We start from the raw sequence: 13,413 nt of genomic DNA, 5'->3' as shown, positions 1-13,413 counted from the left end.
CTTTTTAAACTTCTGTATTCTGAATTTCTGAATGTTATGTTCCTTTCTCTCTACAACCTTGCCAGCATCTGTTATTTTTTGACTTTTTAATAGTATTAATTTTGACAGGTGGGAGATGGTATCTCATTGTGGTTTTTATTTGCATTTCTCTAATGATCAGTGATGTTGAGCTTCTTCTCACAGAATTGTTGGCTGCATGTATATCTTCTTTTGAAAAGTGTCTGTTCATGTCCTTTGCCCACTTTTTAAAGGACGGGTTTTTTTTTCTTAAGTTCTCATAGACGCTAGATATTAGACCTTTGTCAGATGCATAGTTTGCAAAATTTTTCTCCCATTCTGTAGGTTGTCTGTTCACCCGGTTGATAGTTTCCTTTGATGTGCAAAAGCTCTTTAGTTTAATTAGATGTCATTTGTCGATTTTTGCTTTTGTTGCAGTTTCTTTTGGTGTCGTCATCATGAAATCTTTGCCTGTTCCTATGTCCAGAATGGCATTGCCTAGGTTGTCTTTCAGGGTTGTTATAGTTTTAAATCTTTGCCTGTTCCTGTGACCAGAATGTCATTGCCTAGGTTGTCTTCCAGGGTTGTTATAGTTTTATAGTTTACATTTAAGTCTTTAATCCATCTTGAGTTAATTTTTAAATTTGGTATGAGGAAGGAGTCCAGTTTCAATGTTCTGCATATGGCTAGCCAGTTATTCCAGCACCATTTATTGAATAGGGAATCCTTTCCTCATTGCTTGTTTTTGTCAGGTTTGTCGAAGATCAGATAGTTGTAAGTTTGTAAGTGTGTGACCTTATTTCTGGGTTCTCTAGTCTGTTCAGTTGATCTGTGTGTCTGTTTTTGTACCAGTAATATATATTGCATGTAGATACCACATATGTATTAAATGTGTAAGAGATGTTATGATTAATAGGTGCTTGTTGGTCATTGCCTTATCCTGTGAGGAGATGGCACTTGAGTTGTAGAGTAGCAGTAGATTATTTTTTTCTGAGAAGATTTCTCAGATGTAGTGACTATTTAATTTGAGTGATGAAAAAAGAGCACGGATTTTCTAAGCAGAATTTATGCACTGAAATTAATGTACTAAAGTGTATTCTCTTGGCTCACAGAAAAGCTGCTCTAATATTCACTTAGAAACTTTTGACTTATTCAATACATAATTCTAATAAGCTTAGTTGGCTTCTAGTGAATCGTATATTACAAACTGCCAAAGACAGATACACGGGCAATGATAAGAAACAACAACCAGTTGTGATGTATAAGGCAGGAAAAACCACCAGTGGATGCATAGAAATTAAAACCAAAAATAGACTAGAGCTAAATGTTACATAAAGTCAATGAATTCTACGTGCCCTAGTAACTCTAGATAGCAAGCTGTACAATATAGTAATTAATGGTGGTCCCCAGGTCATCCAGATGTTTGTGTTTGGGCTCAAGTATCCAGGAAAATTTACTATGGTATATTTGCAACAAACTACATCAGTTTTTCAAAAAGATTTGGAAATTAAAGGAAATAATTTTGTATGCAAAATTAACCTATTTGGAATAGCATGTTTCTAAATCATGCCTAGTAAGTGATGAATTTCTGTATTTTACTTATTCATCAGACATTCTTTGAGAAGTTATTATACGTTAGGCATAATCTTGACACTGACCTCACAAAGGTGAATCAGATACTTCAGTGTCATTCACTAACAAGATGCCTTGCATATAGTATACAGTATTAAATATATGTACGTTAAGACAGAGAAGAAAGTGCTAATTTGGCTACTGATCTCTGCTATAACTTATATCATTTTGAAAATTACTACAATTAGAAATGGGGAGGGTTAATACTATTAGATTAGGAATTTCAATTGAGTAGCACAGTAGAGGGTTTTTAGCAGTATGTATTAAAAACAATTCAAAAAATTTAATCCCTTTAATTTGTAATCCTAATTCTAAATTTAAAAAATCTTAAGAATGATTAAAAATAATCACAATGCTTTTAAATGATACTTTGTTGGCATTATGTATAATAATGAACACACTTTAATGTATAATAGTAGAAAATTTGTTAATTATGTTATATTTATTCATCAGAATTTTAGTTGGAGAATATTATGGGAAAAAGTTCATGCTATATATTGGTAAGGTACAAAATTGGTTAGAGGAAAGTATGCAAAAATACTGAGTGACTATTTTATGATACTAGGATTATAGGTAATTTTTTCTTTTCCTTTTTCTTTGTTGTTTCTTTCCTTTTTATTCTACTTTCTAAATTTTTAACATAAACACATGCTGTTTTAACTGTTAAAAAAAAATCAAATGCTATTTGTAAGATAGCTCTTTTTCCATTCTGAAGTAGATTCTTTGGAAATAAACTTTTATCTTGGGAGATTAGCAGGTACTACAATGGATTTCTGTGGATATTATCAATGACCAAGGCTTGAACTTTGTTTAAAGCCACAATAATATCACAAATTCACCCTGAACGATTTTATCATCCATTTAAAATGACATGTTTAATGCATGTTCTTGTCTATAAAGTTGAAGCAATGAATAAAAAGTATATAATATTACTAAAGCCATAGATAAGAACTCACAAAAATTAAATAGAGAATTTTTATGTAAAATGTTCTCTTTTGCTTTCATGAATTTGCAGCTCCTCAGTGGGTAGTGCACTTCCACGAAGACGCTGCTGTGCATACATTACCATTGGAATGATATGTATTTTCATTGGAGTTGGATTAACTGTGAGTATTACTTTGATGTTAGAATTCTGTCCTCTCAACTTTATCAGTAGTCAGTCATGAGGCCTGTGACAACCTCCAGGGATGCCTGAAGAGTCTGCATCCTTGGCATGCCAGCCCTAGAAGCTTCTGAATGATTATAAGCAGTCAGAAACCCAATCCACGGATCTCTTTTTGATTGAACTCACCCATCCAGGTGAAATGGTGTCTTTGTACTTCCAAAAGTCCTTACTGTTGGGGATTTTATCATCTATTTAGCAAAAGCCCATTTTTTAAAAATTCAGTGCCAGAACTAATTTTGTATAGCTATGGGCTCTCTTATTATTCAACGCAACATTCATTCAGCTACAGAGATCTGAAAAACCACTCTTCACTTTATCCAAATGAAGCAGTGATTTATTACCAATATGAGGATGGCTTATTTTCAGGGGAGACTGGAGCTGAGCAGTTAGCATGGGGATTATGCCAGAAGAGGAAGATAATCCCTTTTGCTGCCATTTCCATGCTCCTTTGTTTGTCAGTACAACTAGTCCCTTATTATTAGCAATGTCCTATTTGTGTGCCATGATAGTAAGAAGTTACATAGATTAAATTCCTTGTAGAGATAATATAGTTTAGTGTGCTTTTTTGTTTACTTCATAACATTTGTAGTTAATACAAGTAGCAGTATGGTCTATCAGTTGCAGTCAACAGATACACCTACTCTTATAAGGATTTTGTGTATTCAGTCTGGGGGTATGTTTCATAACAATCACATGTAAGCTGATACAAGTTCTCTAAGCAGATATTTTCTTAACGTTTCTAATCTTCTGTTTTTATATTGCTTTTTACTTTAGGTTGGCACCCAAGATTTTGCAAGGCGATTTCGAGCAACCTATGTTTCTTGGGCAATTGCTTATCTCCTAGGGTTGATCTGCCTTATCCGAGCTTGTTATTGGGGAGCCATAAGAGTCAGTTATCCAGAACACAGTTTTGCATAAGCTTGTTTATGATTCAGTGATGCAGGTGAGAGTGTCTAGCAGTTCTTGGTAAGCTACTCTGGACATCTTTAAATTATTTATCCTAATGGATTCCATTCTGGTTTATGTATAATAGTTTCAAGACTTTGGGAGTCTTTTATGAACAAATGCTCATTGCACTACATTATATGCAAATTGTTTTGCTGCTAGGTTTTCAACATTTGAATAATAAAGCCTTTTCATGTTCTTTTACATCTCTTATAGATATTTTTGGATTTGTTACCAAACATTACATTTACTCTCACCCTTTTATTATTTTTAAATAAGTTATTTCATTACTTGCTGATATGTGAGTATTCCTAAGTGTTTATAAATATTTCTACAATAGTTTCACATTTATATTTACATTTTAATCAGTATCAAAATTGCTTGCTTAAAACCTAAGCAATATGCATTTTGCTTGAACTGCTTACTGTAACCTTAACCTAAGATTATAGTGACCTTATTCAGGAAAAAGAAAATTTAGTGTACCTTCAAAGACTTGACATTCTTGTCAGAGGAAAAAGAAATTTCTAGATACTGTATGCTTGTTTTGTGTTGTTTGTAGAAAGATAAAATATTTTGGTAGTAATTTAAAATACAAGAATGAATATTTATTTGTCCACAGTTGGAGATGTTGGATAAATGTCTTTTCTCAAAGATCACAGGACTTTTGTCTCTTATTTTTGTCTTTTTATTACCAGTTATAAAAGATCTGGTCTGGATTTATGGAATTTATGTTTATCGGCTCTATGTATTCCTTTATAGAGGCTGGAGGAAGTATTTCACATAATATGTTTTCTAATACTTAACCATTTATTCAAAGATATATTTACATTGGGTTGTGCCCCTTTTCCTTAGATCATGGTAAATTTTTCTTATTGAGGTAATTATGTACTATTTATATTTGAAGGAAGCTTATGACATTTTACAGTAGCTAAAATATTGAGATTAGAGGTACTTTTACTATTCTTCTCAAAGGTAACTGATCAGATAATTGCCCAAATTATTCAAGAAAATAGATCAGAGATAAAGAACAACATAGTTTTCTTAAGAATTCATGGAAATTTATGGAATGAGCTCTCACACTGCCCATCTTTGCAGTTTTGAAAAAGAAATTGCTTAATCACAAATGTTCTACAGTCTTTAAATGTAGTAGAATTAGACAGTGAGATCATCTGAGTAAATTAATTGGTGATTCCAGAGATAAGACTAATATTTTAAATTATTTATGTTACTGATTAGTATAAAAACGTACTCATCACAGAATTTGAAGCAAAATACATGTACACTTCAAAGAGTAAATGACAGATGTATAAATGCTGTAGCTCAGGATTATATGTACCTTTAAAAATACACTAATAAAGATTATTGTTCAAAAAATTACCTTGTTTTATTCCATTAAAAATAATATGTCACTTCCAAAGTTGTCTTGAAATCTCGCTGTAAAATTTTCATGTTTAGGAATGTACCTAATGTTTCTTTATATAATATTCATTTGTTTTTTGTACTATTTTCAAATGGTTTTATTTTTAAAATATAGTTTTTAAATTCATTTGTAATACACTTGATGTTAGGTATAAAATAATCTTCTTTTCCTAATGGTTAACTAGATGTAACAGCATTGTGTATTTAATAATCTATTTTTTCCCTCATTGATTGCAAAGCTCACATTAAATTATATGCTACATCATATTCCTTCTGGAATAATAACTTTATGAGAGCAAGAACCGTGGTAGTCTTGTTCACAGCTTTATCCCAACTTAGAACAGTTCTTGGTGTACATGTGCTCAATATACATGAATGAATATGCATGAATGAATAAATGGTTGAATGAATTGGGATTTTAAATTCTTATATACACTTGAATATGTACTTTATATTTTGTACCAGAATGTGTAGGTAAGTATTTGTATAACCTTGGGTTAACAGAAAATGTTCTAAGTAGAATCTAAAAGAAGAAATTATATAGGAAAGGATTGATACAACCAAACAACAACAACAAAAATACCCAGAATACTTCTGTATGATAAAAACCGATAAGCAAAGCCAAAAGACAAACTGGTGAAGCTATTTTCAAAATAGTAGAAAGACTGTAATATCAGAAGGGACTAACGGTATGAAAAAGCAAAAAAATAACTACAATAGGTCATAAACTGTTTTTCGATTTTTCTTTCTTCTTTTCTTTTTTTTTTTTTTTAGACAGGGTCTCACTCTGTCACCCAGGCTGGAGTGCAGTGGTGTGATCTCGGCTTACTGCAACTTCCACTCCCCTGGCTCAAGCCATCCTCTCACCTCAGCCTTCCAAGTAGCTGGGATCACAGTGTGTGCCACTATGCCGGGCTATTGTTTTTTTTTTATTTTTTTATTTTTTTTATTTTTTGTAGAGATGGGGTTTCACTATGTTGCCTAGGCTGGTGTGGAACTCCTAAGCTCAAGCGATATGTCCACCTTGCCCCCACAAAGTTCTGGGATTACAGGTGTGAGTCACCACACCCAGCTCTCAATTTTCTAATATTTGAAGAATGTAAGTTAAAACACAAAGATACTACTTTTCACTTACCATATTAACAAAGAAGTAGAAAGTGCAATAATACCCCTGTAATGCTGAGGATATTGGAAACACACACACACACACACAAACCCGCCACATATTATTTGATCTAGTAATTCTCTCTTTTATAATTTATCCTGAAGGTATTGTCAATTTTCTGTTTACAATAAAGAGTAAAAAGAAAAAAACAATCCAACAATCTAATAACATGGGATTGGTAAAATAAATTATGGCACACCTATACAATGAAATAGCAGACAATCAAGAATATGATGAAAAATTTCATCTATTGAATTGGAAATGGCTCATGAATTGTGTGATACATAGACTATGATCCACATTTTAGAAAATGTATTTTATGTGTACATACTGAAAAAACTAAGGAAAATCAAAAATGTTAAGAGTGGTTATCTCTGGGTGATGAGAAATGATTTTTACTTTATTTTTGAACTAGATTGTTGGAAAGTAAGTTTTACTCTTGATGAATAGATAAGAGTAGTATATGATGATTACATCATTATTTGTTAATTTTCATTTTAATTCTTGAAGAGTTTTAAAATAAGTTTATTAAAATCCAAACCAGAGTGTCATTGATAAAACCTTAAGCTTTAAAGTCAAAAAATATATATTTAAGCTTAGTCCTATGTGAGTTACCTAAAATTTTTAATTAATTAAATTCAAATTTATGAGACTTTATACTCAGTGTTGTCTTTTGTTATTTTGTTTTTTTGTTGTTTTAAGTAGAGCATGTCTTCCAGTGCCTAGGGAACATAGAAAATAACAGGGAAGAGGTTATTTGAAAGAATACACCATAGCCACAAATCAGAAAAGGAAGGACGTATTTGTCCCTTGCTGTTCAAAGTAGTACAAATTGCCTTAGTTCTTCTTAGAAAAGAAGAGGGGAAAAAATGGCACTATGACCAGGTATTCTCGAACAAATCATTTGTGAGTACATATATGTTATTTTAGAAGAAAAAAAGGAACCTAATAATGACATGTGCCAAGTAGAGTGCTAACCTCACAATACATGCTGTTTAAATATTCACAAGAACCTAGGAAGCAAGTGCAGCATTCTTGTTTCTGTTTTACCAGGGGAAATTGAACTGCTACTCCCACAGATCTGAAAAAGTAGATGCTGAGTAGGACAGGAATCTGCCTTCAAAACAATCACTCCCTCATGATTCTATTGGAGATTTTTCCTGGATCACACCTAGAGAAACACTGTACTACACCATGCTGAAAATATCACATTTATATCCACTTTGGCATTCATATTTTCACATACAGAAACATGCTGTGATTTATTTTATTTTATTTTTCTATGAGTTATTGGGGTACACGTGGTATTTGGTTACATGAGTAAGTTCTTTAGTGGTGATTTGTGAGATATTGGTGCACCTTTTGTTTAGCTTTTGTTTAGTTTTGATATGGCTACACTTGCACTCATATGCTCTGATAAACCTCTACAGCCATTTCCATGTTTATGATCTGCATAAATTGCTAGAAAATCTAAGTTTTCATTTATTCAATGTATGTTTCTAGTGTGCTCATACATACATATGTAATAAGCAATGAAGGCAAAATCCCTAGTGTTTATTTAGCCACCTTACGTATGTTAACATTTAATCTGTCACAGTTATGATTCTACCATTGAAGAGGCTAAGACAGATGCAGTAATTAAAGGTCACTTAGCTTATGTGTGAGGACGCCAGCTGGAATCAGTCTGCCTCTGAATGTGTCTGCTTTCCACTACATAAGGTTTTATTGTTTCACTTTGTAGTGAAAAACTTTTGATTTTTGTGCCCCCTGGTGTTCATTGTCTGTAGGTCATCTGTAGAAAGAGAATTATTAGAAAATATTTGCCCAAAATAGTCACTTCAGAAGCATAGAATAGTTTAAAATTTTTTTTATGAATTTGATATTATATCCAACTACATTAATTTTAGAGCATTTTGATTTATGTAGCAAAATATTGTTACATGATTTTCTTTTTTATAATTAGCATAAAATTATAGGAAGGCTAAGTAGAAATATTTTCTTTTTTCTTTCTTTTTCTTTTTTTTTTTTTTTGAAAAAGGGTCTCACTCTGTCTGCCAGGCTGGAGTGCAGAAGCAGAATCTCAAGGCTGACTGCAGCCTCAGCCTCTCCATCACTGCAGTCTCGACCTCTGAGACTCAAGAAGTCCTTCCACTTTGACCCCCTGAATAACCGGGACTACAGGTGCACCACCATGCCCGGATAGTGTTTTTTCTTTTTTTTTTTCTTTTTTTCCTCTTTTTGTAGGTAAGTGGTTTCACCATGTTGCCCAGGCTGGAATGGAACTCCTGAACTCAAGCGATCCACCTGCCTCAGCCTCCCAAATTGCTGCTGGGATTAAAGGCATATGCACCCAGCCAGAAGTATTTTCTATTAAATATTAGGAAATTGACATGCGATGAGCTTTAAATAACATAATTGTATTTTCTTTTTCTTGTAATAGCAATAGTTATGAAAATGATTGTTTATTAGCACAAAATACTAATAAAACTTTGCACAGGCTTTTAATTTTAAAATTTGTTTTATACAGTTACAAATTTAAATAAATACTATGCTTTTTATATTTTGCTAAACATGCATATGTTTGACTTGAAGTGGAATATTAGATTAAAAACAGAAAAATAAAAAGGCTATTTGTTTTCTTTTGGAGACGGCCTCACAGAGTAAGGATCAGGTAAGGCTAAAGATTTAAGAAGTGGGTCTAGTTTGTAATACAGTAAATGAGTCTGATCTAACAATCTTTCAATTTCGTAACTAAGAGTTACTTAAGGTAACTTATTAAATAGGAAGTGATCGCACCCATTGCTCTGATGAATTTTTTGAATGCCCTGAGTGGCCTGTTCATATGTGTAAATAATAATGGTAGGATATACAGAGTTATGGAAAAGTTCCCAGTGTTCCAATAAATTTTTCTGAAAAACCTTGCCTCAGTATGTCATATTTCCACATGAGATAATACCTTTGGCTTAAGATATTGGACATTTAAATAATCTTGAAAATGCATTAAATTTTATTTTAAAAAAATTTTTTATTTTAATTTTTATTTTTTGTTTTTGAGATGGAGTCTCACTCTGTCGCCCAGGCTGGAATGCAATGGTGCGATCTTGGCTCACTGCAAGCTCTGCCTCCCAGCTTCACGCCATTCTCCTGCCTCAGCCTCCCTAGTAGCTGGGACTACAGGCGCCCGCCACCATGCTCAGCTAATTTTTTTGTATTTTTACTAGACCGGGGTTTTACTGTTAGCCAGGATGGTCTCGATCTCCTGACCTCGTGATCCGCCTGTCTCAGCCTCCCAAAGTGCTGGGATTGAAATATCATTTTACTGATAATTTTACTGATTAAAATATCAGTAAGGCACCGCACCTGGCCAAAACGCATTAAATTTTTATTAGTTATTAAGCCTCAAGAAAGAGTTTAGAAAATGTGGAGAATTCCTTAGCTATGTAAGGGCATATTTTGTTTTGTTTTCTGGTTTCTTCCTATATACCTGCTTCACTCCTTTATAAACTTCCCCTCTACCTATCATCTGCCATCCACAGATCTCCTTTAACTCCCTCCTCACCAATGCAGACTTTGGTACCTAGTTTTCATTCTTATCACATGCCACTGATTTAAATGTCAATGTGAATGGCTTATCTAATACTGTAGTCTGGACTCACAGTTCTTTGTCGAGTCTAATGACCTTTATTTTCCTTTCACTTCTGATATTCACCTCTACAGCGGCATGCTGGGTGGTTATACTTAACCACTGCATCTCTAAACTCTCACACTCGGTTATCCCACTGTCTGAAAATATACCTCCTTGAAAATATACCTCTTGTGTCTAGAAGTCACACTGTGTGAGGACTTCAGGTTTATTATTCTTTCAATTTATCATCCCCTTTATTAGCCAATGAATCTCACAACCACGCAGGTAAATGCCCTTATAAATTTCTGATCTTCACCTTCAACTGCCTCCTTAACACAACACAGATGCTCATATTATAGGAATGTGTTAAAACAGTGGTCCCTAACATGTTTAGCACCTGAAAACAGGTGAACTCTCTATACTCTCAGCAGTTTTCCTTACTCTCTCAGCTATATGTACTTTCTTTATGGTCACTACCTTTACTTATGACTCTCAATAAACATTGCCTGGATTACTGTAAGCCTCTGAACTGATTCCTCTGCCTCTGTTCTTGTCTTGCCCATTGCCTACTCTGCTTTCCAATCCATTGTTCACATTGTTATTTAAGTACTTTTTTTCCAAATGGTCATGGAATACTATCAAACCCAAACTAAAATCCTTCAGTGTCTCTCTATATCCTTATATAGGAGATAAAAGACACTTCATCTTTTATTATCCTAATTATCAAGCCACTACCAGGCAGTCTTGTGTTTTGTGTTTCTGCAGTACTGAATTACTGATGTTTTCTTGTATTGGCTACTGCTCTATTCCTGTGTATCTCTGTGCTTGTTCTTTCACCTGCAAGGAATACCCTTTTCTAAGTGGGTAAATGTTTTATCCTTAAAAATCCTGTTCAGGCATTACCTCCCCTGTGAACCGTTTCGTGATGTCTCTTCTCCACCCTCCTACCCTTCAACACAACTATGCCTTTTCATGTAGTACTTCTTTTATTCCACATAAGTACTTCCACTACATATACTATCTTCTATTTCATATATAGGCACTATTATTAAGCTAGCGTTCTCTTCTTGCTAATTGTGCATCAGCCTTTCTTGTCATATTTCAGTTTTTCTTTGTATCCTCAGTGTGTATCAGCTTTTCTCGTCGTATTTCAGTTTGTGTTTGTATCCTCAGTTACTAGCACATAAACATAGGTCTTTACAACTTTTTTGCTGAGCTGAATGAAACTGTCATTATTATAGCTTTTAACACAGGGGTTTCTAACCACTGCCCCCCCACCCCCCGCCCTGGGGACCCAGATTGGTACTGGTCATTGGCCTGTTAGGAAACAGGCCACAGAGCAGGAGGTGAGCAGCAGGTGAGTGACTGAAGCTTTATCTGCATTTACAGCCTCTCCCCATTGCTGGCATTACTGCCTGAGCTCTACTACCTGTCAGATCAACAGCGGCCCATAGGAATGTGAACCCTATTGTAAACTGCACATGCAAGCTATCTAGGTCGTGTGCTCCTTATGAGAATCTAATGCCTGATGATCTGAGGTGAAACAGTTTCATCCCAAAACCATACCTCGCCCTTCCAGTCTTCCATGAAACCAGCCTCTGGTGCTAAACATGTTAGGGACCACTCTTTTAACACATTCCTATAGTAATTATGAGCATCTGTGTTGTGTATGTGTTAGCATATTCTTCATAAAATGCTTTGTAAATGTTTGAGGAATAAATGAATAAAAGGCAACTATTGGCAGGAGGTTGGCAAGGAGATCATTTGGTAAACATCAGGTAATGCTACTTCTTCAGCTTTCTGAGTTGCCAGGCTTTCAGGGACACCACCCAGATTTAACAATTAACTTACTGAGTTGAAATTGTCTGTCTGCATATCTGTACCCTCACTAGACAGCACATACCATGAAATCAAGTAACCAGTTTGTGTGTGTGTGTGTGTGTGTGTGTGTGTGTGTGTGTGTGTGTGTGTGTGTAGTTCTAGGTATTGTGAAAGTGGAGTTAAATAAAATATGAAAATATAAGTTTACATAAAACCTCTACTTATAAGTAGTGAAACACATTATAAATTATTATCCTTCTAACTGGGATATCTATTTCTACTGTTGCTTTTTCTCAATCCATTTTCCAATTCTTTGAGTGGCCGGGGCAGGGCAGGAAGCAGGGGTGGGGCAGGGTGACCAAAGTAAGTATTTACTTAGAAAATCAATGACAACAAATTACAGATTTTTAAAAAGATGATAAATACCACAAATATTTTAGAAATTCGGTAAAATGATATTTTAAATTACCTGAACCATTGCTATGTTTTTCCTATATTTTTAGTTTCCATTTCTTTTATTGCCTCATCATTTGACAGTAATTTTGTAATGCACTTTCCCTGGTGATAATGAATAATGTGGTATTCTTTTCAAAGCAAATTTAGTCAACATGTATTTTTTGTTATTGAAAGCTTAGAAAAGTTATTGCGGTTTCACAATTTGTTATTGGTAATAATGTCAATTTTTAGTATTGCTAAATTTGGGGAAACTCATGAGGTTCTTATGTGAACTCTGTGATTTCAGGGCACTTCAAGTTTTCTCAGGCAGTGTTTAACCTTAAATACTCTTTAAGTTGCTAAAAGCCATTAACCTGTTTGTTGTCAAGTTCTTGTATTAGTTCTAGATTATCCTTGTAGATACCAATATTTTATGTCACATCAATAAGACATTTTGAAATGTTTCGATATTTTTATATGGTTCATTTTTCTTCAATTATCAAAAATCAAGGAGTCTGTCTATTCTACTGTAATTTCTCTCTTCCTGTCGATAAATTACTAATATTGATCTGAATTGGAATTCTTCCAACTTACATTTTTGTCACAATAGTTTCTACTGACTTCATACAGTGATATGCACAAAATAATTTTATTGTAAGATGTATATAAAATTATACATGTTGCATTGTTAAGTATATTCCTGAAGAAGAAAATTTCTGTTGTGACTAGATGAATGAGAACCACACCCTGAACTTAAAATTTTCTACATCTGGTGGTTGGAATATATTGATTCCACTGTGCAGACTTTTGGTGCCTCACCCCAAGGGATGCCTTTTTAGCATGACCATCTCTGACCCTGGACCCTAGGTCTCTCATGCCAGGCGAGTTGTCTCAGTGGATGGTAGGAGTGTTTCTGGAAGCCATTTCTACACGGAGACAGCTAGCAATAACATGATTATACATGGAAATGCTTGTGAAACTTCGTACCTTACAAAATGGTAAATCCTGATAGTGCCCACTTAAAACCGTTCAGTGTTTCCCAGTGCATTTTCAACTGTCTTTTTTGTGCTTGGGGACGTGAGGCACTGCCACCTCCACGTCCCCCAGTACAAGCAGACAGTTCCCCCTCTGGGGACACTCAAAGATAATGAAAAATGAGCAAAAGGATTGAAGGTGAAGATTAAAAAGAAATGATTAGGATGGAGTTGC

The 13,413-nt window shown here is 34.2% G+C and overlaps 1 protein-coding gene across 11 annotated transcripts in view; it reads left to right on the top strand.

Moving 5' to 3' along the window:
- Window positions 1-5,098, top strand: part of PIP4P2 (phosphatidylinositol-4,5-bisphosphate 4-phosphatase 2) — an 80,518-nt gene extending 75,420 nt beyond the window's left edge. For all 11 annotated transcript variants that reach the window (XM_073018196.1, XM_073018193.1, XM_073018195.1 and 8 more), the window contains 2 exons: window positions 2,645-2,735; window positions 3,569-5,098. In XM_073018196.1, the coding sequence (XP_072874297.1) occupies window positions 2,645-2,735; window positions 3,569-3,712 (235 nt within the window). In that variant the 3' untranslated portion in view covers window positions 3,713-5,098. The remainder of the gene's footprint in view (window positions 1-2,644; window positions 2,736-3,568) is intronic.
- The last annotated feature ends 8,315 nt before the right edge of the window (window positions 5,099-13,413 follow it).

The sequence above is a fragment of the Chlorocebus sabaeus genome, chromosome 8, assembly GCF_047675955.1.
Source record: "Chlorocebus sabaeus isolate Y175 chromosome 8, mChlSab1.0.hap1, whole genome shotgun sequence".
NCBI lineage: Eukaryota > Metazoa > Chordata > Mammalia > Primates > Cercopithecidae > Chlorocebus > Chlorocebus sabaeus.
Note: the sequence above shows the minus strand (reverse complement) of the source record. Positions and strands in the feature narration are given on the sequence as shown.